The sequence below is a fragment of the Vulpes lagopus genome, chromosome 11 (assembly GCF_018345385.1).
Source record: "Vulpes lagopus strain Blue_001 chromosome 11, ASM1834538v1, whole genome shotgun sequence".
In the NCBI taxonomy this organism is placed as follows: Eukaryota; Metazoa; Chordata; class Mammalia; order Carnivora; family Canidae; genus Vulpes; species Vulpes lagopus.
The window spans coordinates 63,982,167-64,009,446 of NC_054834.1; the positions used below are offsets into that span (position 1 = coordinate 63,982,167).

General features: G+C 34.5%; 3 protein-coding genes across 3 annotated transcripts; all 3 read right to left on the reverse strand.

The window, feature by feature from the left end:
- Positions 1 to 1,682: 1,682 nt before the first annotated feature.
- Positions 1,683 to 2,615, reverse strand: LOC121471612 (olfactory receptor 8I2). The gene has a single exon (XM_041722404.1). It carries the CDS (start codon positions 2,613 to 2,615, stop codon positions 1,683 to 1,685), a length of 933 nt encoding a protein of 310 aa, XP_041578338.1.
- Positions 2,616 to 13,878: 11,263 nt separating this feature from the next.
- LOC121501799 (olfactory receptor 1052-like) lies at positions 13,879 to 14,817 on the reverse strand. The gene has a single exon (XM_041774265.1). It carries the CDS (start codon positions 14,815 to 14,817, stop codon positions 13,879 to 13,881), a length of 939 nt encoding a protein of 312 aa, XP_041630199.1.
- Positions 14,818 to 22,737: 7,920 nt separating this feature from the next.
- LOC121471613 (olfactory receptor 1052-like) lies at positions 22,738 to 23,442 on the reverse strand. The gene has a single exon (XM_041722405.1). The coding sequence runs from the start codon at positions 23,440 to 23,442 to the stop codon at positions 22,738 to 22,740; it is 705 nt and encodes a 234-aa protein (XP_041578339.1).
- Between the last annotated feature and the right edge of the window lie 3,838 nt (positions 23,443 to 27,280).

Here is a 27,280-nt window from a genome sequence, read left to right on the forward strand (position 1 = left end):
ATGATCACTTCTGAGACATAGTCCCAGAGGTTATGAAGTTGATTATCTGGATTAGTCAATAGCAAAAGTTCTAGGAGAGTTTTCCAGACAGAGGACTGAATAAATGATACACGTCCCATTGTGAAAAGAAGTGTATTACAGAGTCAGGAAGGAGGGTACAAATAGTAGCTAGAGGAAAGAATAATGGGAGGTATACAGCAACAAATATAAATAAAATATTGAAAAACATAGATGGTAATTTTATCATAACTTTGGACAAATAAAATATATTTCTACTTCTTATGATGAACAAGAAGAGTGTGTCGTGTTTTTGCTCCTAGAAATCAGTAAGAAAACATTAATAATATTAAAAAAGTTAGATGAATGTTTTTTAATACTAAATAAATATTAAATCTTGAAATTATTTATAGCATAATACACATACAATGCAAGTGAAGATAAAAATAACACATAGTATTAGAACCAGGGTAAATATAAGTAATGTGCAAAAGCCTCACAATTTTTCAGAAAATGAGCACCGTATTTAGAATGTATGAATGAAAATCCATGGTAGAAAGAGGAAAAAAATATAATAAATTTAATAATTCTCAATGATGCTGATGAAAAATCTTCAGAGCAACCAGTCTAAATCAGACACTGTGCTTAGAAGAAAAAAAAATCTCTTCTAGGCTTCATAAACAGGAATGAGTAATAAGATAGATACACAGTAGCCTCAGTAGGCCCATAAATTAAAGCATAGTATGTTTCCTAAGTTATCCCTTATAAGGACTTTGTAAGGCAAAATGTTGCATTGTAAAATGAAGTTTGCAGGAGTCAGACCCTAGTAATATTGATCAGAGAAGAAAATTTAAAATTCCAAATCAAATACATACATATGCACACACAGATCCCTTCCCATGCATTACCTTCAGCCACTCCCAAGATTGAAAACTGATTTTCTTTATAGGAAATTTGTTTATGATGTATGAGATATGAGTTTACTCCAATTATTTTAAATCATATACACCAAGTATAATTCTGTGTATACTTATTTCCATATCCTAACCCTTAAAGTCCTTTGAGAAGAAATTAATTAATTGGCATAGTTATTTACTACATAGATTTTACAAAGCATTTCTGCCTGATTTTGAAAAGTAATCTCTGTGACATACTTCCAAATGTCTCAGGAATTGTGTCGCAGTTACACACACACACACACACACACACACACACACACACACACTTCTAAATGCTTATCAACTGCTTAAACTTTGGAAAGCACATTATGCCTTTTTTTTTTTTTTAAGAAATTAAACTCTGCTATGTTTGATGGAGACCATACTCTATAAACATCACTTTTTGTCATCAAAGGTCACATTTCACAGATAAATGTTCAAAATTTAAGTGTATGGCAAAACAAATCCACATGATCAGAGATATCCTGTATTAACCAGTGTCTGTCGCCATGGTGTTTGCACCTCACTGTGTAAACAGTATATATAATCTACATGCTGAAATACACTCCTAATATGTTAGTTCAGTATTCTAAATAAACAAAATAATAATTAACTACCCAAATTTCAAGTCTCTAAGTTATAATTTAATTTGTGTTAAACCTGTTTTTTGAGTTTACGACTAATTGATGGAGCAATCAAATGCCTGAAGCCATCTAGGTGTGTTTTAATGGTAACGTCACAGATTTGTCATGATAGAAGTTTTCTGTGTATGACTCTCAGGAGAGCATTTTTCACATCTTTGTTCCTCAGACTGTAGATCAGTGGATTCAGCATTGGAATGACAATGGTATAGAAGACAGATGCCACCTGTGCCTGGGTGAGGGATGATGTGTTATCAGGCTGCAAATATGTGAAAATCAGAGACCCATAGAAGATAGTTACACCCATGAGGTGGGATGCACAGGTGGAAAAGGCCTTCTGTCTGCCTGCTGTAGACTTGATCCTCAGGATGGCTGAGATGATGGCAGTGTAAGTGACCGTGATGAGGAGCAGGGAACTGAGAAGTGTGATCCCAGCTAAAATAAAGATCACCATTTCTGTGCTGAATGCATCTGCACAGGATAGGGCCAAAAGAGCTGTGGTATCACAGAAGAAATGATTGATGCTGGAATCACAGAATGACAAACTACTTATCACACAGACTGATACCAGAGAATTTGTGAAGCCTATTGCATATGGCAGGGCTCCCAGCCAGTTGCACACTTTCTGGGACATAACCACTGAGTACAATAGAGGATTGCAGATGGCTACGTAGCGGTCATAGGCCATTGACCCCAGAAGAAAACACTCACTGCACACCAAACCCACAAAAAAGTACATTTGAACAAAGCAGGCAACAAAAGAGATGGTTTTCTGTTGGGATTGGAAATTTACCAGTGCCTTGGGTGTTACAGTGGAGGAATAAAATATGTCAATGAATGCTAAGTTGCTAAGAAAAAAGTACATTGGTGTGTGAAGCTGAGAGTCAATTCTGATTAACATGATCAGCCCAAGGTTCCCCAAAACAGTGAACAGATAAATAAAGAGAAACATTAAGAAAAGACTGACTTGTAGTTCAGGGTAATTTGCAAATCCAGAGAGGATGAAGACCGTCACCTCAGTGAAATTGTTTCCAGCCATTTGTATCAACTCAGGCCTTTGACTTACCTGCTGAATAATAGAATAACAGTAACAAAAATTAGAGAATGATTCAAGCTAAAAGACTTAATAATCAGGTTTGACTTAGACTCCAATAACGAGAGAGTAAAAGATGGCAAACACATATTAAAGACTTCAAGCAACTTTATACATGATTTTCCTTTTGTTTTTTAAATAGAATTGGAAGACACTAATAAAAAATTCCAAGTTGACAACTGCATGGAACTGATAGCACTCTAAGAGGTAGCTCTCTGGAATGGTTTTGGAAGATAGTTCTCCTGAGATACCATCTTCTACCTCAGCCTGTCTTTGGGCTCACCTTCACAACGGTTCCTATTCTTTCCCAACGCGTTTAACAAACATTTAATCAATGAAGGCACTTTCTCTTGTCTATTATTAGAGGCATTCTTCTTAAGGCTTACTGGAAGATGCAGGCATGCAAAAAAGGAAAAGGTTTTCAGCGTGAGGAACACACACTCACAGACACACAATTATAGAAAGAAGTTGATAAGATTAGACTTACCTGGGATATAGTTATCCAAAGGACATTTTCTCTGTGAGCCATCTTCCAGTTATTTTCAGGTTTATGATCAAATGACAGGAAGAGAAAACATCATGCAATATCCACTAAATTCGTCATTAATTTTTGACGTACATTTGCCTCTCTTTCGGCTCTGGATCTCATGAATTATAAGTACGATGGCTTTGATCTGTTGGTGTGGTTTAGCCCAGAACTCTATTTCCTATATAGTGGACCTTTATTAATCTTATAGGCTGATGAAAAAAAAAATGCTGATTGAGGAAAGCTCTGGGCAATGTGTCTGTTACCTCTCACTGATGGAATAGAAACAACAGCCAAATTAACTAAGATAACTAATTTTATGTGCCTTCCTGAGAATTAAAATCTAATGTTTTAGCTCAAATCTAGATTCATATTCAGAATAGTTTTGTTCTTCATATTTTTAAAGCAGTCTCAGAGCAAAAGATTGTCTTCAGAAATCTAGTTTGTTAACAGTCTCCTTATAGCAGCATGTGTTCCTCAAACTCTCAAACTTGTGTCATAAAGGAATTCATCAATTAGTTTCTTTAATCTCTTGAGATTTACATTTTAATTGTACCCCAAGGTCTATTCTTAATTTGCCTGCAATAGATCTCCAATGGAAATGTTTAGAAATATATTCCCTCCTTTTGTGTATTTTAGTTTAAATGGCTGTAGACATACTGACAAATGTAATTGATAGAGTTTTGATAATCAGTTTTTATATTATTAACATATATGTAATATATACATGATACATGTTTATATAATATAAATTATATATTTAAATATATTTAAATATTTTATATAATAATGAATACATTCAAAGTATACCTGAAAAATCAATTTTCCATCCATTCTCTTTTTTCAATATTTATTTATTTTCATTTTTATTTGTTTAATTATTTTTTTTAACTGTTTTTTTAAAAGATTTTATTTATTTATTTATTCATGAGAGACACACAGAGAGAAGCAGAGACATAGGCAGAGGGAGAGTCAGGCTCCTCACAAGGAGCCTGATACTGGGACTCAATCCCGAGACCCGGATCACACCCTGAGCCAAAGGCAGATGCGCAAAGTGCTGAGCCACCCAAGTGTCCCTGTTTAATTATTCTTGAGAGACAAAGAGAGAGCACGAGGGAGGGACAAAGGGAGAGGGAGAGCGAGGATCCTAAGGAGGCTCCACTCCCAGCACAGAGCCCACTGTGGTGCTTGATCTCATATCCCTGAGATCATGACCTGGGCCTAAATCAAGAGTCAAATGCTTAACTGACTGAGCCACCCAGACTCCCCTCAACACACACTTATTAAGCAGTTATTAAATGGCAGATACAGACAGGACTAGCTTTATTGCATTTCACTTTATTGTGCTTCACAGATATTGGTTTTTATTTTTATTTTCTTAACAAATTGAAGGTTTGTGGCAATTCTGTGTCAGCAAGAACACAGGTGCCATTTTTCCGATATCATTTACTTGCCTTGTGTCTCTATGTCACGTTTGGTAATTCTTGCAATATTTCGATGTTTTGCATTATTATATTTGCATTGCTGCAATCTCATGAGAAAACTTTAATGGATGAGGAATTACTTCTTATGAATGAGCAAAGAAAATAGTTTCTTGAGATGGAATCTACTCTTTCTGTTGCAAAAGCCATAAAGACTGTTGAAATGATAAAGGGCTTAGAATATTACATACACCTAGTTGATAAAACAATGAGAGAGTTTGGGAGAATTGACTCCAATTTTAATGAAGTTTTACTGTGAGTGAAATGCTATGCAAAATAATCAATTACACGCTACACAGAAATTATTTGTGAAAGGAAGAATCTGTTGATGCAGCAAACTTCATTTTCATCATGTTTTAAAAAATTGCCTCAGCCACCCCAATCGTCAGCCACCACCACCTTGATCAGTTAGCAGCCACCAACACTGACATAAGATCCTCCACTAGTACAAAAAATTATAACTCACTGAAAGCTCAGATGACGGTTAACATTTTTATCAATAAAGCACTTTTTAAAATATTTTTATTGAAGTTTGATTTACCAACATATAGCATAACACCCAGTGCTCATCCCATCAAGTGCCCTCCTCAGTGCCCGTCACCCAGTCACCCCGTCACCCCACCCCCCACCCGTCTCCCATTCCACTACCCCTTGTTCATTTCCAAGAGAGTTAGGAGACTCTCATGTTTTGTCACACTCTCTAATTTTTCCAAAGCACTTTTAAATTAAAGTGTGCGCATTGTGTTTTTTTTTTTAGAGATAATGTTATTAAACACTTAATAATAGACTACAGCATAATGCAAATATATCTTTTAAAACCAAAAAATTCATTTGACTCACTTTATTGTAGTGATCTAGAACCAAACATGCAATATCTCTGAGGTGTGTGTATGTTATGTTTTGTGTCAGATTGCAAAGATGAGAATGATATTGTATCTACTTTCACATTACTTAGAGTTAATTGCTTCTTTCAAGATTCAAAATTTTGCTCAGTTCTTTGATAGTTTGATATTTGGTGAGCCTATAGGTATAGGTATAGAGGTTACCAGTGCATAATTAGTATAAGGAATACGGTTGACCATGGTATAGGATCAGGGACATTCAATAAATATCAGTTCAGTTGAATTCACTTTTGCTTATTAACCCATTTTGAGTTCTAGTGGTTAATCAGCTATATTTAATATTTTGCTTAGGTATTTTTAGGTTTACAGAGTTTTGAGTTTACTTTACACAACTTTGTAAGTGTTAATATCTTACTTAATCATAGTACAATTATTGACACTTAAAATTTTCCACTGAATCAATAATATTAACTAAACTGCAGATTTTATTCAATTTCACCAGTTTTTCCATAAAGGCCTTTTTCCTATTCCAGGATCCAATCCAGAACAGCATGCTGGCATTCATGTCATTTCTCCCTGGTCTCCTATTAACTGTGACTGTCCCATTTTCTTTCCCTTTCTAACATGACTGTGATACTTGTCAAGATTACTCACCAAGTGGGACGTCTGGGTGGCTCAGCGGTTGAGCACCTGCCTTTGGCTCAGGGAGTGATCCCATAGTTCTGGGTTCGAGTCCCACATCAGGCTCCCTACATGGAGCCTGCTTTTCCCTCTGCCTATGTATCTGCCTCTGTGTTTGTGTGTGTGTGTGTGTGTGTGTGATGAATAAATAAATAAAATCTTTAAAAAAAAGGTTTCTCATCAAGCATTTTGTAGAATGTCCCTCAGTTAAAGATTACCTGATATTTTTCTTGTGCTTAAATTGAGGTCATTCATTACAGGGAAAAGTGACAGAGACGTGATATGTTTGCCCTATCATCTTCTCCAGGGATACAGGATGTCAATAAGTGATATTATTAATGATTTAAACTTGATCACTTACTTGACGTGGTGTCTGCCAGACTTTTTCACTATAAAGTTAGGACTTTTCTTTGTAATTTATACATACTTGGGGAAGGTACTTCAGACTATGTAAATATTCCATTTATTCTTTTGGGCATCCATCGATATGTTCCTTCTACCAATTATTACTCTGTTGATTTGTAACAAATTTCCATTTCCCCATTTTTTCCAAATTTATTTTTTTATTTTGGTGAAAAGATTTAGATTTAGATTTAGATCTAGCCTGCTGGACTCAATTTAGATGATCCCAATTTTGTTGGCAACATTCATAGTATCATCTCCAAAGAGCCAGTGGATCATATGCCTTCTCTCCATCAGGCCTGAGCAGGGTGTTGACTTTGGCCACATCAGTGTCATAGAGTTTCTTCACAGCATGTTTGATCTGGTACTTGTTGGCCTTGACATCCACAACGAACACTAGCGCACTGCTGTGTTCTATTTTCTTCATGGCTAACTAGGTAATCAGGGGGAACTTGATGACACAGTGGTCAAGACTGCTTCTCTTAGGGATGCTCTTTGGAGGATATTTGGGCTGCCTTCAGAGAGCAGTGTCTTGGGCTATGGGAAGGTAGGTGATGTGCAGGTCTTCTTTTTTATTGTGACCATGGATGCTTGTTAGCACCATTTTCTTGGCCTTCAAAACCTCTGCTTTGGCTTCATCTTTGGGAGGAGCCAGGGTCTTCCTTCTTCACTTTCCATGCCACCTTCATGAAAGGGCCTTTCAACATATTTTAATTGAAATTATTCTGTAAGGAAGAGTTGTTTTATCTTCTCTGTGTATTTATTTAGTTAGCTAATTATACGAGCATGTACTCACTGTAATTGCTTTTTCTTTAGGTTATCCAACACTACAATCATTTATTTTGTTGCTCAAATTGTTATAGGTCTGCTAATGAAACCACCAATGAATTTGTGCCTGTATGCTTGGCTCTTTGGTATTGCTCTTGTCTTTTTTTTTTTTTTTTTTCACCTCTTACATTCTGGCAGCACAATAAGCTCCAGGCTTATCTCATACTTTCCTGGACTCAGCTCTCAAAACAACTACTTCTCCAAGGAGCTTTGCCATCTTTTATGGGAAGATGGTATTTGGAAATCAGAATCTGGACTACATAGTCTATTTATACGTGTGCATCCATATTTTTCCCTTATGTCACACATACTTTATAATTATAACTTTTCAAATGAAGACTCTGTGCTATAGTTTAAAATGTTAAAATTTAGGAACCATAATTCTGAGTTTATATCTTGAAATACCACTTACTACCTTTATGGCCCTGCAAACATTTCTTAATCTCTTTAATTCTCAGCATCCATGTCTGCCAAATGACATTAGTCACTTCTGCCTCATGTGTTTGTGAAGATGAAATTAAATATTATATACAAGATATCCTATATAATATTGAGTATATATAGGTATTCAATCTATGTTTGTTTCATGTATTAATATAAATAAGGTTGCAATAATCTATTATATCTATACACCTATGTTTATTAAACTGTTTTCTCCACCATTGGACACTTTTGTTCATCCTGATTTCTCTCTCTCTTTTTTAAAAAGTAATTCAGAATAAACCTTAATTTGTTTCCATTAGTTAAATAGCCAGAAGCATTATTTTGGGACCACACTTACATCTTTTTGTTACATATTAGTGGGACACATTCCTGACGAATTTTAATTTCCATGAAGATTGTCCCAGATCATCAGTGTCATCATAACCTTGCCTCTATTGACCATTTACATCTTACCAAGCTCCGTATATAATAAAGCTCAATAAATCAAAGGTTATTCTTCCAGGTATTTATTACTATTCATTAGCAATATTTCCTTATATCTTTGTTTACTATTTATATGACCATCACTTCAAATATTATTTAAAATCTGACTTCTTTAAGTGGCTGAATTTTTTAATAAACTGTACTAGATGGAAAACCTCCTAATTTAAAATTTATCTTTACTTACTCCTCAATATCTAATATGCTATTACATCACAGGTAAAAAAAAAAAAAACACAACACTGTTTAACATACTTAACTCACTGATTTATTAAACAAGTATTACGCACTTGCTATGTGATAATCACTAGCCCAGTAATCCTGAAACTATGAAGTTGAATAAGAATGAGTCTTTTCCTTATAGGACTAAATAGTTCGGAGGAGGAATGAAAAGTAAAAACAAAATTTCACCATCTATTGTTACAATACATTGTGCAATGATAGAACAATGGAGGAAATCAAATTTTTCAAGGATGTTATCAAGAAAATTGTTACAATGATGGGAATTCTTGCTCTTGGCCCTTGAGAATGATTAAAGATAAGTATAAATGGTCCAAGAAATTTGGACTTCTTATTAAAATGAGAGAGTATATGTGGCATTGAGGAAAGAATTATGACCAAAACCTTTTTCTGAGATAAGAAGAGAGACACATTGCAGGGAAAGGAAGCAATGGAAGAAGTCAGAAGACTATTTCAATAGTAAGGGTTCAAGAACATAGGGCCTGAACTGAGACAGCAACACTGATAATTAATGAAGAAAAGGAAACTTATTTTAAGGGTATTTGGGAGCCAGATCCAATAATATCTAATACAATAAATATTTGAATAAAGTAGGATAGAATCTAGGCTGACTTGCTAGGTATTTGGCTGGTGTGATTTAATGTACAGAAATAATTTTATACAGAAAAAATAATATAAGAATATAAATTAGGTGCAGAGACAGTGGTGAGAATTCTTTAAAATGCTGGGTTTTAGAAATTTGAAGGACATCCAGAGAAAGACCTATTTTTCTTTGGTGAGCTATAAAATGCTCAGATGTCTAAAAAAGTATGAATGTATTTCTCACTTAGACTTTTTTAGTTATCTTAATTAGTTTGCAAAACAAATTGCTCTGAACATCATGTGCAGTTATAAGAGGACAGGACTGAAATTCAGACTGCCACTAATTACCCACCGAATAATGAGCCCAAATGCATATATAATATATAGTTGCATTTCCTTCTCTTCAGTACATGATTTTCTCACCAGAAGTACAGATTGTAATGTCCCATTCAATTATAAATTTCTATGATTCTGAAAAAAGAACATGGTGCCAAAAAAAGAGGCCATACTCACCTCTTTGACATTCATAAGTTGTAAACTATGTAACACCCATCAGCACAATACCTAACTGTTGAAATGACACTTTTAAGCCAATATACATAACATCCTTATGATGCTCAAACTGCTCCTTACAAATTGGCACCAAATTGTTGTCCACTTGTGGCTTGAATCCTTCAAGCAATCTTTATTCTCTATGCATCTCACTTGATCTCAAGATATCATATATTGCAAAGCCTCATTATTCCTGTTTGAAATATATTTCCACACAGCTTCTAGGAAGTCAAGGCAGTGTTAAAGATACATTTCTTTGATTTTCAAATGCATTGGAAAATCAAAAGTTCAAAACCTTTTAAATTTTTATAATTATATTCCTCCAAACCCTATAAAACATATTTAATCACTTTTTATGACATTTATTCAATAATAAGGCAATTATAATATATCCCTTGACCTTTTCACTTCCATATCCACTGACATAATATGTTTTTATAGCACTGTGGCTTTCCCCTGCAATAGAACTTAAGCAAATTAAAACATTGAAATATGTAATATTCACACCTACATATATTAATTCAGGATTGCCTGACACCTGTGGATTAAAGTATAACCAAACACCTTAAATACCTTAATTTTATCATACAAACTTTCTTTCTTTCTTTCTTTCTTTCTTTCTTTCTTTCTTTCTTTCTTTCTTCTTTCTTTCTTCTTTCTTTCTTCTTTCTTTCTTTCTTTCTTTCTTTCTTTCTTCTTTCTTCTTTCTTCTTTCTTTCTTTCTTTCTTTCTTCTTTCTTCTTTCTTCTTTCTTTCTTTCTTTCTTTCTTTCTTTCTTTCTTTCTTTCTTTCTTCTTTCTTTCTTTTTCTTTCTTTCTTTCTTTCTTTCTTTCTTTCTTTCTTATTTCTCTCTCTCTTTCTTTCTTTCTTTCATCTATAAATAGCTTGATATATAGACACCTTTAGATATCTATAGATATAGATGTATACTATTATCAGCATTGCACAGCTAACAGAGGCTTTTAAAAACAACAAAATCAAACATATATTCAGGTTGGCTATAGATATAAAGAAAGAGACTATATTCACTCACATGTCACAGAATTACATTAAATTACTGATTTTATTTTTAAAACATATAACCAGAAACAAGATCATCACAAAGTGCAGAAGTAGATGAAGCAAACTTCAGGGAAAACTTTGCTTGGTTAAGGTCATTTACTGATTGTTGGAATAACCATCTTTGTATATAACTAAGGTCTCACTAGATGGGAGAAGTTAATTTTGGTTGCTCTTTCATATATCTATCTGAAACTATTAAGAAAATTCACTCTACCAATTTATAACCTTTGTAAGAAATATTTAAGTACAGCTGACTTATTTGTGGTTTTAATGGCATTCCTAAACAATGTTTCTATCTATAATTGTACAATATTTCAAAATGGCAAAATCTTTTTATTTCACCCCATCCATTTGATTTAATATGCTTCAGTTTTCTTGATTTTGGCCCAATGACCATGCTCACATTCCTGTTTTTTAGTAATAAGAACAGAGGAAATATGTCCTCAAATTGCTTCTCATGAAATCAATTGATAATTTGGGGAAAGAAGAGCATAATCATTCATTGTATCTACATTAATTTTAATGTATGGGGTTTGACTTCCCTCATTTATGAGACTTTATCCCGCAGTACGCTTATTATTTATTTCTGTGAGCCTATAATAACTAAAATTTTATATAAATATAATTATATTGATGAAGGAATTACATTTTATTTGGAAAGTAATTTAGCAAAGTACCAAAATAAATTGTTTCTATGTATTTTACCAAAGAATTCCATTATCAAAAATCTGTGAGATGAAAACAATTAGAAAAATAAAGATTTAATACAGACTTTATCATTATTATATAAATTTCTTTGCAAAACAAAAACCTAAGTACATAACATCAGGAGATGAATACTTTAGTAATCCCAACATAGAAATAAATTATAGTCTGTGATTATGAGATATCTGGAGAAGTGCTTGACATTGCCTAAAATCCCCATTATTAGGTGATAGTTTTGGTTTTGGAAGTTTGGCTATGACAATAATAGTGATTACTGAACAGCTGTTATATTAAAACATTTGACAATGAGACTATTCTAGAAGGAAATATGGACTATATAGAAACAGTAAGATTAAATTTGCTTTAAAAGGGAGGGAAAACTGAGTGGGAAGTCATCAGAGAAGGAGACAAACAAACTGAGGGTTATTGGAGAGAATGTGGGGGGAGAGGGGGAAGTGGATGATGGTCATGAGATGTGATGAGCACTGGGTGCTATATGCAGCTGACAAATTATTGAACACTACATCTGAAACTAATAACGTACTATACGTTAGCTAATTGAATTTAAATAAAAAGGATATTTTTTGAAAATAAAAAAAATCATATTACATATTTACCTAAAGTAAATTGTCAGGCAATGAGCAAAAAGTTCCATAGACTTACAGATTTTTAACAGCAAAGATTTATTGCTATGAGCTAACTATCATTCCATTTGATAAACATTCTTTTTACAAACTCAAAGCTGCTGTTTACTACATATTACAAAAGTGCCATTAGCCAAGGCTATGCTTTCTTTCTTGACAGTTGTGGTGATGACAATGATACTAATCAGAGTTATTGATGCATATCTGAGTAAGCAGAACAATAAATACTATATGGAATGATGAACATAACATAGAGTTCTAACAGTCATTTGTTTAAAAAAACTATTGGCATTTTTCAAGTAGCTGTACTGTTTTATGGAAGTTTCCTAAGGGCCAATTTTAAGTGAATTCCCTTGTACTCTGGTATGACAGGATACCTTTGCATTTCCATTTTGGTATTTCTTTTAAACCTTGACAGTGAGTGTGCCTGGTTGGCTCAGGCAATTAAACATGCAACTCTAGATCTCAGGGTATTGAATTCAAGCTCTATGTTGGGAGTGGTGCCTACTTAAAAAAAAAAAAAAAAAGAATAATAATCAACTGGCAAAAATGGAACTTCCAGGATGCCTGGATGGCTCAGCAGTTAAGCGTCCACCTTCCGCTCAGGCTGTGATCCTGGAATCCCACATCGGGCTCCCTGCATGGAGCTTGCCTCACCCTCTGCCTATGTCTCTGCCTCTCTCTCTCTCTCTCTCTCTCTCTCTTTCTCTCATGAATAAATAAACAAAATACTAAAAAAAGAAATGGAATTGTCATAAAAAGGAGTTTGTGGAATTATTTTTTTTAAGTTAAATATTCAAATTGTAATAGTTCTAGGCAAAGATGGCATACAAAATGTACAGGCCTCCTATTTTACAGAAACAAGTAGAATTCCTTATGTGTATTTTGTATAGCATCTTTGCCTAGAACCATTACAATTTGCTTGAATTCTACCTCTCAAACATTGATCTTGCTGGTCTAGGGTGAGTTTTTAACTCCATTGATCTGTACAATAGATCAGCTCCTCTAGAGTTGTGAAGAAGGAAGATTGAGTGCACTCTCTGGAACTGATTTTCACTGAGTTAGTAGAGATTCAAAGTAATAATTTGCAAATGTAAGGGATCCAAATTACATAGTGGCATAAAATTATTTTAAACTGGAGATGCCTGGGAATCAGTCAATGCATAAAGAGGCTTTTGCAGAGTTTCTCTTATCTAAGGCAGGAACCTCCAAGAATGAGTCTCCCATAATTGCTCTCTCCCTAGAGTTTTGTCTGCCAAGAGAGAAGACAGAGAAGACCACTTGCCTCTGTATAAACAAGAAATATCACAAAATTTCTTATTTCTCCTGTTTCCCTCAAAAGCACATTTGTTCTTCCCATAGAAGCCTTTCCCCTACTAAATTAAGTATATGCACCCCCACCTCCAATTATTGAGCAAGCTACTTTTTTTGTGCATCTTATTTATGTATGAATAAACTGTGTATTCACTTGTTAAACTGTCTTTTGTTGGTGAAGTTTACAGGTCCTCAAACCATAAACCTAACAGGACAGAGGAAATGTCTTCCATCCCAGACAGAATGATTGCAGGTATATGTATGTATAAATACATGCATAATATATTTAATATATGTCTGTGTGTTTCCAAAAGCCAATAATGAATACCATTTTTCTTCCAACAAATCTCATAGGTATTTAACAATGCACCTGCCTGCAGAATCAATAAACATCCCTTAAAGGTTTCTTCTATAAAAAATTCATGGTCACTGAGCAAATACTTTTCTCAAAATAATTCTTTTCATTGCTTCTTTGGCCTCTCTGTTTCTCACACTGTATATCAGGAAATTTAGGACTGGTAGCAAAAGAGTATAAAACATGGACAAGATTTTGGCTCTATCCCGTGGGTAGCTAGAGCTGCTTCCCAGATAAGTAAATATCACTGTTCCATAGAAAAGAGTCACTACTGTGAGGTGAGAAGCACATGTGGAGAACGCTTTATATCTGCTCCTTGTGGAGTGTAACTTCAGGACAGTGAGGAGGATTCCCAGATAAGAACTAACCACTATCAGAAAGGTAGTCACCGATGTTGTGCCAGAGAAGACAATAAATAAAATCTCACTAGATTGGGTGTCAGAACAGGACAGTTGAAAAAGCAGTGGGATGTCACAGAAGTAATGGTTGATGACGTTGGGTCCACAGAAAGACAGGCTGAGCAAGCTGCTCAGGTGGGTGAGTGAGCTAGCAGAACCTACTAGGTAGCAAGCAGTCACCAAGTGGACACAGAATGTGTGGGTCATGAGGCCTTTGTAGTGAAGTGGGCAGCAAATGGCGACATACCGATCATAGGCCATGGCGGCCAGGAGGAAGCATTCGGTGGTCAAGAACATGTTGACGAAGGAATACTGAAGGAGGCAACCATGATAGGAGATGGATTTCTGTCCTGCTATGTAGTTCACCAACATCTTAGGAATAAAGACTGAGGAATAGCAGAAATCCAAGAAAGCCAACTGGCAAAGGAAAAAGTACTTGGGGGAATGGAGCTGGGCACTTACCCAGATTACTGCGATAATCCAAGCATTGCCCACCACTGTGACGAGGTAGATTGAGAGAAACAGCACGAATAGGGCAGTGTTCAGGTCAGGGTTATCGGTCAGTCCCAGGAGAATGAATTCAGTTACCACACTGACATTTCTGTTGGCCATGTGTGTGTCCCCCCCTTAAGGGGGGTCTGCAGGGAACAAGAGAACAATGAAAATAACCAGAGTATGGCCTGAATATATGAATTCAGTCTACTAGCATCTTTAGAAAACTGCATGGTGTTAGTTAGCAATCATAGTCCACAGGAAATTCAGTTCTCACAAGTGTGAGAAGTCAACCTGATAGGAGACTTAGGTTGACTCAATGTCTCATCAGGGGATATAAACTGACATTATGCACCGTGAGAACCCTGGAAGAATCAAAACTCTTGGAAAGCCTCATAGGTTTAACAGAAAGACTTTAGGAGATTGGGCCCTGGTAACAGTATACTCCAGATTCCAGACCACAAGGCAAGGGCCCTGTATTTTTAGGAAACACATTCCCTAATAAAAAACAAAAAAGCCTCAATATTTAACAGGTAAATTTCTGAGATATGTAGCAAAACTACCACCTGTGACATCTTTTTAACTTAGATAATACACGACACATATTACATAATTTATATATATATTTATATATAAATAGACAATGTATACATGATTTGATTTATAGACTAGCCTTAAAAATGGAAAATGAGAATTGGGTATGTCTAGAATAGAGGATGAAAAAAATTCAAACATTTTCTAGTCCTAACATTACTTATTTGTTAAAACTCATTTGTTCTGGGAAGTTGCTCTTTGCTATTCCAACAGATATTTATCATTCCATTTTCTGATTTCCTAGAGTATTTATTACCCAATGGCTTGGATTAGTCCATATCATATTTTTTTATTAAGATTAAATCAAGAAGCTTTAATATGTTTTCATCTCTGCAGTCAAAAGGCCTCAAGTCTAATTTCTAAGACTATGCATATACTTTTGGTACATTAGATCATGCATGGATACAGGTTTTTATCAAGAAATATATTATTAAATTAAGTTTATTTTAGGCTTTCCCATATAATTCAGAATACATGAAAAATAAGATTATGATTGCTGGTATATTGGGTAAACACTTGATTAAATAATTATTAGGGAACACTTTCCTTACCACAAGATTTATAGGAATACATAATGCACTGCTATATTATGGGAGTTTCCAAAAAGAGAAATAAATATAGATCACGCTTCACATTAATTTGACTATTGAATCTATTTTCATGAACATTAATTAATATGCTGTTTCACAATTCAGGCTTTGGCAATAATATTTCCCTGATAGTGAATAAAAAGTGAGAATGAGGGGATCCCTGAGTGACTCAGCAGTTTAGCACCTGCCTTAGGCTTACGGTGCGATCCAGGAGACCGGGGATCGAGTCCCACATCAGACTCCCTGCATGGAGCCTGCTTCTCCCTCTGCCTCTCTCTCTCTCTCTCTCTCTCTCTCTCTCTTTCTGTGTCTCTCATGAATAAATAAATAAAATCTTTAAAAAAAGTGAGAATGACATAGGTTTGGATCTGATTCTGTGATACTGTGTTTTTATTCCCAGAGTGATATAAAGGTAGTGAGTAACAGTTCAAATGTTACAAACCTTGGGACAAGACTGTTTTGACCATATCTACTTTACTGAGATGCCAGAGGTAAAAAATAAGGATGAGGTCTTTTTTCGTTCATTTATTTCTTTTTGTTTTTTTGCTGAATTAAACTGTGATTTCAATCTTAAGTCCTAGTTTCTAGATTAACTACGATTTTATCTGTTAACCTTCCTCAGGAGATAGCTGTGATAAATAAGAAACTATGTAAAAACTGTCTGGCACACTCCCTAAATGCTTGCTGTATAGTCAAAGTAAAACAACCAAGTGAAACAGAAATTGCATTACCTATTGACATACTGGACAGACGGCTTTTGACTGAGGTAATTTTTTGGATCTTAAGTTTTGTTTGTTTGTTTCATTTTGTTTAGATAGTTTTGCCTCCCTTGACTTTGTTTTTATTTTATTTTTTATTTATTTTTTAAAAGATTTTATTTATTTATTCTGAAAGACCCAGAGACAGAGAGAGAGAGAGAGGGAGAGAGAGAGAGAGGAGAGAGGCAGAGACACAGGCAGAGGGAAAGGCAGGCTCCTCTCAGGGAGCCTGATGTGGGACTCCATCCTGGGACTCCAGGATCATGCCCTGAGCCGAAGGCAGGTGCTCAACTGCTGAGCCACCCAGATATCCCAACTTTGTTTTTAAACAAACCAATTTGTTACTTTGACAATTAGTTCCCTCTTACGTCACTGATTTCAGCTTTATTGCTTTGATTTTCATTTAATAAATAGTAATTTTCATCTGGATTGCCTTTCATGCCGTTTTTCTTTTACTGTAAAGTCAGTTATATATGATAAATTAATTGAGTTTAGATTCTTTGAATATAAAATTTAGCTCTGATAACAGGGCCAAAAATCACCACTTTCAGATTTAACACAATTTAACAGCTTGTAATAATTAAATTTAAATTTTAAAGAATATCTTTAAATAAATTTACTACTATAATTTACATAATTATATGAAGCTCTAAATAAAGCTACCAGAGGAAATAGGGGGTGAACCCAATACTTTTTTAAAAGATTTATTTATTTATTTGAGACAGTGAGAGCATGAGTGAAAGGGGTAGAAGGGGACGGAGAATCTCAAGCAGACTCTCCGCTGAGCAGGGAACCCACTCAGGGCTTGATCACACCACCCTGAGATCATGACCTGAGCAAAAATTGAGTCCGACACTTGACCTGAGCAAAAATTGAGTCCTACACCTAGGCACCCTGAACCCACTAATTATTCTAAGAGAGCTATTTTATGTGATAATGATCTAATTCTATTTCACTTCATTCAGTAATTTGAATGGATTTGAAGCAGATGATTTTTCATCACATTCCATTCATAGCATGTATTAAGAGTTGCCATTTTTGAAAACTGGAGAGGCATGTATAATTCCTTTGTTAGAATACATAAATATAACACTTACCTGGTGTTGAGAGGAAGCTTAGACCTTTCTCTTAGTTTCCTGACTTGTGTTTATATTTGGTTTAGGGTCTTTGGAGGATGAAATCCCTAGTGATTCTGTGATACTGTGTTTCATTAAAAGAGCAAAGAGAGATTTGGGAAAGGTAAGGTCCCAGTGCTGTCTTACCAAATTGTAGCAATTTATGGATTTGGCCATTTCTCAGTTTTAGAGGAAACTGTCACATAAATTCATGTCTCACCTATATGAGGCTCTGCAAATAAACCATCTAAATAAGTGAAAATGAACTCCAGCAGTGTTTATGATTATAATTTACATTACATATATAATATCATATATATATATATATATATATATATATATATATTTAGTTTTAAAGAGCACTAAGTTACATTTGTTGATGACCATATGCTTCTATATACTTGCATCATTATTGGTAGTAATTATGGAAAATATGCATATATTTCAATCTGAGATAACCCAAAAGAAGTGAAAGCAATCATCAATCACTAGATAGAATTCAAGTGTGTGTGTTCATACACTAGATTGCCTTTTAATACAAGAGATAATTTACCCAATTAAGACACTAAAATAAACATTAAGTTTAACATTTTTGTCACTGTGGTCTTTGAACATAAATGTACATTTTAAAAATTCTAGGTTGGCTGCTACTTGAAGGATAGAATGAAAAATATAAAAGGTGGTAAATCAGAGTGAAATGGTGGACATTTATGTTTAGTAACGAAGGGGAGGGGACAAATGAGAATAAATAAGTCAGTGGTACAGGTCAAATGCAGCCAAACCAACAAATAGCTATACAAGAACAAGGTGTTACAGATTTGCAGTGATTTTAAAGTGAAGCAATGACAAACATTGTATGGTCTCATTCATTTGGGGAATATAAAGGATAGCGAAAGGGAATAAAGGGGAAAGGAGAAAATATGAGTGGGAAATATCAGAAAGGGAGACAGAACATGAGAGACTCCTCACTCTGGGAAACGAACTAGGGGTGGTGGAAGGAGAGGTGGGCGCGGGGTGGGGGTGACTGGGTGACGGGCACTGAGGGGGGCACTTGACGGGATGAGCACTGGGTGTTATGCTATATGTTGGCAAATTGAACACCAATAAAAAATAAATTTATAAATAAAAAATACAGGTAACAAAAAAATAAAGTGAAGCAATAGTTAAATAGGCTCACACACAGGGAATATTATAATAATTTTACTAACAACAGTGTTGCTTTTTCTTTGGCAACCAAATATTAAGTAGCATCCTCATTGGGTTGTTGTTGTTGTTGTTGTTGTTGTTGTTGTTGTTGTTGTTAAATGCCCAGTTTGGGCAGCCCAGGTGGCTCAGCATTTAGTGCCGCCTTCAGCCCAGGGTGTCATCCTGGAGTCCCCGGATCGAGTCCCACGTCCAGCTCCCTGCAGGGAGCCTGCTTCTCCCTCTGCCTGTGTCTCTGCCTCTCTCTCTCTCTCTCTCTCTCTCTGTGTGTCTCAGGAATAAATAAATAAAATCCTAAAAAAAAAAAATGCCTAGTATGTTCGAAGCATTTCACCACTATTACCTCTAATCTTTATGTAATTTTATTTAATTAAATATTCTGATCCATATGATTCACATTATACCTGGCCCAGAATAATTAAAGGAATTATCTGAGTTTAGACTTAAGGAAATGGTGGAACAATATCGTAATATAATGATAGTCTGGTGTAAAAATTTGTGTTGCTCTTACTGTTTATTCCATAAAGCCTTTCAATATTTACGAAGGAGTGAACATAATAATGATGGAATTTGAAACCATATTGCATGAAAAATAGTGGGAAATATAGGAAATATCTAGTGCTAGAAAAATTAGATTCAGGATAATATTCTAATTCAGCAAACAGTGAACATCTGAACAGTCTAAGAATGAAAAGTGAGAATATGTGAATTTTAAGACTTCATATCTAAGAATGATACCCGCTCAAAAGAAAGAGATGGGTATTGCTTAAATTGGGGAAAAAAAAAAGGTCATATTTAATTGGTAAATTTTAATTAGTTTTATAGGAGAAGGATGACTAACATTGGACCATTTTTGGGGGGATTCTATATCAGATTCAGATTCTATATCGATAGGGTTTTGATATGATGAAAATATGCTTCTTATATATTTATCATCCTGAGAATTACAATTTGTTCACAGGCTGCAATTGACCAATGACTAGCCTGGGATCAATGTAATCACTATGGTGTTCACAGCACAAAACCAAATTTCAAATCTTAGGAACCATAAATTCATTAAAATAACTTGTCTCTTAATAAACAACAAACATGACCACTGTGCAGATGTACCCACAACTTGTCCAAGCAGTGCTGGTGACTTATTTCCCTGATGAATTAGACCAATTTCCAGACTGTGAACTCCAAATCTACAGACATGAAATAAAATAATAATAGTAATAATAACACCTATTTAGATATAAAAGTTATGTTTAGTAAACATCTACTGATTCTGATTTCTTCAAGTGTTGATGTTGAGCAGTAACTAATTTTATGGATGGGTAAATGTATTGGAGCTGAAAGAGCTCATTCTCAATTTTTTTCCTGATATTTTACATGAAAGTTGAAGAAATAGCATCAGATGTTTCATTCATGAAGTCTTCATTTATTTCTAAATGACTAATTATATTAACCATTTAAGGACATTTGGAATCTGTTCAACCAAGTTGCATTGGCCATATATATATATATATATATATATATATTATATATATGATATCATATATATATGATATATATATGTTATCCATTATATAGAATATATTACTCATTTTCAAATCTTCATCCTATAAATCTGCCATACATCTCTCATTTGCCTCACAATTTAGGAAAATGATTACTTTTTTTCTTATTTGACCATCTAGTTACTGTATATAATAGTTGCTATATAGACAATAATACAGCAACTCATTTGTTCAGATGAATTAAAGGTCAGCATTAAACATAAACCAATATGGTATTTTTGTTCCACAAAATAACTCTCCTCCATAAATGCCCACTTAATAAACTGTTATTTTATCTTTATCTTGGCCAGCCCCTTATTTTATGAGGTAAGTATTATAACAGAACTTAATTTATTTTTCTGAGTTCTAATTATCTGGCTTGTATATCATATCATTCCTTGTGTTGATACTCTAGGATATGAGATATTGAATGCTTTTGAAAAATTGTGAAGAATGATGCAAAATTAGGTTTACTTATTATTTTATTTTTTGATTTTTTCTGAAAATCAAAACTTTAATACAAATTCACTTTTATGAATGCCTTTTATACATAAATGTCACATATATGTAGCCTTAAGGGACCCAATTTCAAGTAATATATTAAATGATCTTGGAAAACCATAAAGGTCCATACAAATGTTATATGATGTTCTTGGGGTTGTTGGTGGTGGTATTATTATTTCATTCTGAAAAGTAAACGTTTAAATGAATTTCTTTGCATGCATATCTAACATAATGAAGATTTCAATTTACTATCTTTATTCACATTTCAATTTGCTGCCTGCAGAGATATTGGAGCCATTCACTCATGAGTTTGGCTGTCACTGAGAGGAAAAAAAAATAGAAGTTTAATCTAGCTTGCCTTGTAAAACCACATATTAATATTTATAGAGTATTCAGCTCTCTCATTGTGCTGCTGAGCCTAGTTGCCTCTTATTATTTTAGTATTTAAAAGAATCTAAAAAATTAAATATAATTTTATTTGTAAATGGTATTTTCCATAATACTGTTTTGTCCAGATAGGAGACTTTGTAGCAATTTGCAGAGAAGAGATCACTATGGGATAATCAGTATTTACAGACCTGATTTCATCATTATATACTTGTATATATAATTTGAATCAAAGGACAAACAATGGCTTTGCATATTTTCCCTATTTGGAATATATAGCACAGATTTCCTCCTATCTAGAATACCTTCAGGGAATTTCTTGCTTAATGGCTAAAGAAGATTCTGGTAAGATCTTTAATGGAAAAAAAGGGGGGGGGGAATAGGGCAGCTCCAGGGGTACAGCGGTTTAGAGCCTCCCTCAGCCCAGGGCGTGATCCTGGAGACCCTGGATCAAGTTCCCCACCAGGCTCCCTGCATGGGGCCTGCTTCTCCCTCTGCCTGTGTCTCTGCCTCTCTCTCTCCCTCTCTCTCTGTGTGTCTCTCATGAATAAATAAATAAAATCTTAAAAAAAGGGAAATAATTATTAATGACTCCCTAATTTTCTTGGAGGCCTCCTTTCTAAACATGAAGGCAAATTCCTCAGCATAAGTTTTCACTAAGTTTTACTAATCCTTCCAAGTGGAGTGGAAGTAAAAGTGTAGCATTCTGTCCTTCAGTTTCATATATAGTAATGGAAACCAAGGAAGGCCACAAATAGGGACATAGTTCAGACTGATCACTGGGAGTGAAATCACAGAGGCGATCTAGAACCCAAGGTCTTTTTCTGACTATTTTTGAGAATCTGCTTTTATTTTGATAAATGTCTGGCTAGAAATAATCCAGGCTAATTTCAGAACATGCATATGCCAGCTTTGTGGATAATTCAAGTACCAGTCCTTTTTGTTTTAAAAGTATTTTACTTATTTTTGTGCTTAGTAGAGAGACTGATATAAGAGATATTTTATTACTTATCAATCTTGTTTGTATCTATTTGTGTGTATGTTTATGCATTCTATTTGTATGTATTCGTTTCTACGCATATACAGGAATGAAGGGGTCTTCAGCTGTCCAGAGATAAATAGCCTAGATCTTACTATAGATTTTAAGTTAGTTTGTAAACCATAACCAGACATATGTCTTTTACCTTGTTATTTTTCTAGGCTTTTTTCCTTCTGCTATAAAATAGAAAATTCCCATTAAAAAAAACTCTAAGACTCCTTCAGTCTCAAAACTTTAATAAATTTATATAAATATTCTGTTCCAGAGAACTTCTTTGTATGCTATTTTTGGACCACATATGGTGTGAAATTAACAAGGACAATATTTTATTTCTGTAGCTCTTTTCACAGCATCTTTTACTTCCTTGTTTCTCAGGCTGTAAATCATTGGGTTTAACATAGGAATCACCAGGGTATAAAACACAGATACCACCTTTTCTTGTTCTAAGGAATATTGAGAGCTTGGTTGAATATAACTAAAGCTTATAGAGCCATAGAATAAAGTCACAGCTGTTAAATGTGAAGCACAGGTGGAGAAGGCTTTGTGTCTACCTGCTGCTGAGCGGATCCTCAGGATAGCAGCAACAATGAAGACATAGGAGATCATCACAATCAAGAAAGTGATCATAGCAATAATTCCAGAGAAGATTAAAAGCAACAGTTCATTCATGGATGTGTCAGAACATGACAACTTCAATAGTGGGGGAAGGTCACAGAAGAAGTGACTGATGATATTTGGCCCACAGAAAGACAATTTCACCAAGCCAATTGTGTGTGTCAATGAGTTGATTAAGCCTCCTACACATGACCCAATGACCAGGACAATGCAAACTATTTTAGTCATAGCCACTGTGTAAAATAAAGGGTTCACAATGGCCATGTAGCGGTCATAAGCCATTGCTGCCAGCAAGAAGCCCTCAGTGGTAAGGAACTGCCATCTCTGACCTCTAACTGCAAAGAACTGCTGATTAGTTGTACATATATATTTGTAAAATTTGCTTTTGCAGAGTTTCATACAATTGGATAGTACAGATTTTTTTGTCTGGATTTCTGTTTGAATCAGGATAATATTTTTAAGAACATTAATATTGTTACATAAATCTTTAGGTTTTTTTTTTCTTTCTTTTTATTGCTTAGTAATATTCCATTGTATGGATATGACACACTTTGCTAATCTACTCATCTGGACATTTGGTCTGTTTGCAATATTTAACTACATTGAATAAAGCTGTTGTAGGGGCATTTTGGGTGGCTCAGTTGGTTAAGCATCCAACTCTGGTCTTGGCTCAGGTCATAATTTCAGGGTCTTGATTCGAGTCCTACAATCCTGCATCAGGCTCCTGCTCCTTGGGGAGTCTGCTTTTCCGACTCCCTCTACTTCTTCCCCACATTCTTTTTCTCTGTCTCTCTGTCTCTCTGTCTCTCTGTCTCTCTCTTTCTCTCTGTATGACTATCATAAATAAATAAAATTTAAAAAAAAAAAAAATTTTAACTAGAAAGCATCTAGTCTCTTCAAGTACTATTTATTAGTCTATTCCAAAAGGATACTCCATGAATGAAAAAAGAAAAACATAAATAAATAAAATCTTAAAAAAAAATAAAGTTCTCATTTTGGATTTAATGGTAGCAAATGTCAAATACATCAATAAGAATTAACTGTATTATGACATTTGAACTTAGAAATTCCACTTATGCCTTCATGTACATCCAAAAACTTTGTGGTTATCCTTAGGAAACAGTTGGAGGCATTAGCTTCTGAGAAAAATGTCCCCTGGGAATGAGGGGAAAGGGTACTGAGCTGGAAGGGTAAACATGACGATCAGCAAGTTATAATTGGCTTTTGGTATCCAATAGAAATATCTTACTCAGGAGACTCAGGAAACAAAGTTTTTATACTTTTTCTGATAAAGAGAGCAAAGTAAACCTATAAAATAAAGCAAATCTATAAAACATACAGATACTTTTTACAATATTTTTTGGATGTTGCAACATGTTTCCTCAAATGTGCAATGCCTTTTCCATTTAATGCACAACTGTTGATTATTACCATATTTTGTTTGAAAAATAGCTATCTTTTTATATTTTATAGAAAATAGAAATAAATATTTTAAATAGTTCACAGTGCTATAGCTTTTCCTCTATATATTACAGAGAGATATTTTGATGGCTTCATTATCCTTTCACTTGGAAGACACTATTTCTTTAGTACAGTAGGTATAACTCAGAAACAAGACAACAGGGGATCCCTGGGTGGTTCAGCGGTTTGGTGCCTGCCTGTAGCCCAGGGCATGATCCTGGAGTCTCGGGATCCAGTCCCACATTGGGCTCCCTCCGTGGAGCCTGCTTCTCCCTCTGCTTGTGTCTCTGCCTTTCTCTCTGTGTGTCTCTCATAAATAAAGTCTTTTTAAAAACAAAACAACACAACATTACAAATGTATTGAAATTGTAAGAAATGAAGTAACTGGTTAGCTTTAGGATTTCTACACTGACGGGTGAGTAATCCCTATGGAAATATGTAATTATGACAGATTGCAATTCATCCTTTAGGGAAGAATATTTTACACTGACTAAAAAAATGATTTTTCATTGTTTCAGTAGGCATTGCCTAACGATTTTTTTATGTTAATGTAGAAAAAGAAATTGAAGTGTAGGATAAGGGGTGAGAATAAGTGGCCAGATTATAAATCCTTCCCACTCTAGGTTTATAAGAATAAAATTAGAACATAATTTTTATGCTTTCTTCATCTTGTTTTTTATATTTTTAGCTAATTTGCAAAATGTATTTTTCTGAAAGTCAAATAAGTGAGTTTCACTTACCAGTGGAAGAAAAACATATTCAGTACTTTAGCTTATTTAGGAACCTTATAGTCACTCATTCCAATGGATTATTTCTCTATATTCCTCCCCAAATAATCAATCAATCAATCCATCACACGGAAAAGTTAAATTTGTCTAACACTTACAGTAATACAAATTGAGTAAATGATAGTAGTTACAGGTAGGAAGATTAAATTCAAAATTTTCCTTTAATATATGATAACCATAGGCAGAGCACCCATGGTATGAAAGCAAGAGCAAAATGGTCAAAAAACAATCATGTCAGAAGACAGGGCTAGATAAAAATTTAGTTATATATTTACTTAGGTTCAAATGGGAATAGAGTCCCTGGAGATAATATTCTGATTGAAAGGATATAGTAAATACATGATTAAAAGTTCCTCTGTGTTTCTTGAGGGATTTAGGAAACTCTCAAGACCTTAATGGCTCCCTGAAGGCATTTAATTTCCTGAATGTTAGAATGAATAGAAGGAAATGTAGGGTAAGTATAGGGAAAAAAACAGAATCTATAAATCCTGAAAAAACAACGCAATAGAATAGATAGTGATACCTGCTTGGTACTTTTGCAAGAGAAGCTTTTCAGAAGAACCCATTTGTTTTGACTGTGGTAGTAATTGGTCCGGGTATATATTTGTCAAAGCTCATTAAATTATATACTTAAAATGAATACTGCTTATTGTATCATAATTATCCCTCAATAACTTTTATTTGAAAGACCTAGAACATTCTAAGTACCAGATGCATTCTGGATTTTTCAAGTATATAATTTATTACCAGTCCATATATGAAGAATTATGAGAAATATATATCAGAAATACAGAGAGATTAGGTTTCATAGACCAATATCCTCTTTTCTCCTAGGAAGTTATAGATCAAGGACAATAAGTATCTTTTTTTATTTAATTTTTAATTTTTATTTATTTATGATAGTCACAGAGAGAGAGAGAGAGGCAGAGACATAGGCAGAGGGAGAAGCAGGCTCCATGCACCGGGAGCCTGATGTGGGATTCGATCCCGGGTCTCCAGGATCGCGCCCTGGGCCAAAGGCAAGCGCCAAACCACTGAGCCACCCAGGGATCCCCAAGGACAATAAGTATCTAAAAAAGCTGTATAAATGTCTATTTGCAGGTGACAAAGGAGAGAATAAAATGGAGTAAATATTACTAAGAGGTTCATTTAAAATGGAGCGAGGAGGACATAGGAAGGGTGGGCCTAGAAGTCAAACGTGTTCTATGTTAAAAAGGACACAAATGGACTTTCTGCGTAATACTAGCTCTAGCAACCAATTACACATAGGTTAGTATAACTAGAGATATACACAGCACCAATCTCATTTCACTCAAAATGACTTATATAAATTCCCTCTCCCCTCTTTAAATATTCTAAACTCCTTTGTTTCTCCCAAGCACACTTTTGGTTTTGGATGAATCTGTCTCTCTTGGGTTGCAATCTCTAAGTCCCCAAATAAGCACACATTTTATTTTACAACTTAACAGTTTTGTCTTTCCTTGGTTGACACAGGCTCTCAGTTGTGGAGGAAAAAAAAAAAAAAAAAACTAGTTCAGAAAGTCCCTATCAGATCCTGTATCTTCTGTAGATCTATTAATCCTCTGAGGTTATATGCAATACTATTTCCTTTTTTCTTTTCTTTTTTTAGTAATCTCTGCACTAAACATGGGGTTCAAACTCAGGATCTCAAGGTCAAGAGTCAAATACTCTACTACGTCAGCCAGGCACCCCATGCAATGTTATCTTTAAAAGCACCTATTTCTGGGAAGTGGCCTCCTACCAATCATCAGATACTTAAATGGATACCTAAATTAATATCTAATGGCATTGTTAATAATAAAAACTGATATTAAGCTTTTAAGTATTGATATTTATAACATTGACAGGGCTGCAATTGAATTTGGTATCTAGAAAAATTAGGCAGCTTTATTTAAAATGAATTTAGCATATATTTATTGATTTGTCATGAAAGAAGCCTTTTCATGAAAAATATAATTCAAAAGTTA

Bases quoted from the DNA above. Each gene is read 5' to 3' on its own strand.
- LOC121471612 (XM_041722404.1), bottom strand. From the start codon at position 2,615: ATGGCTGGAAACAATTTCACTGAGGTGACGGTCTTCATCCTCTCTGGA.
- LOC121501799 (XM_041774265.1), bottom strand. From the start codon at position 14,817: ATGGCCAACAGAAATGTCAGTGTGGTAACTGAATTCATTCTCCTGGGA.
- LOC121471613 (XM_041722405.1), bottom strand. From the start codon at position 23,442: ATGAAACTCTGCAAAAGCAAATTTTACAAATATATATGTACAACTAAT.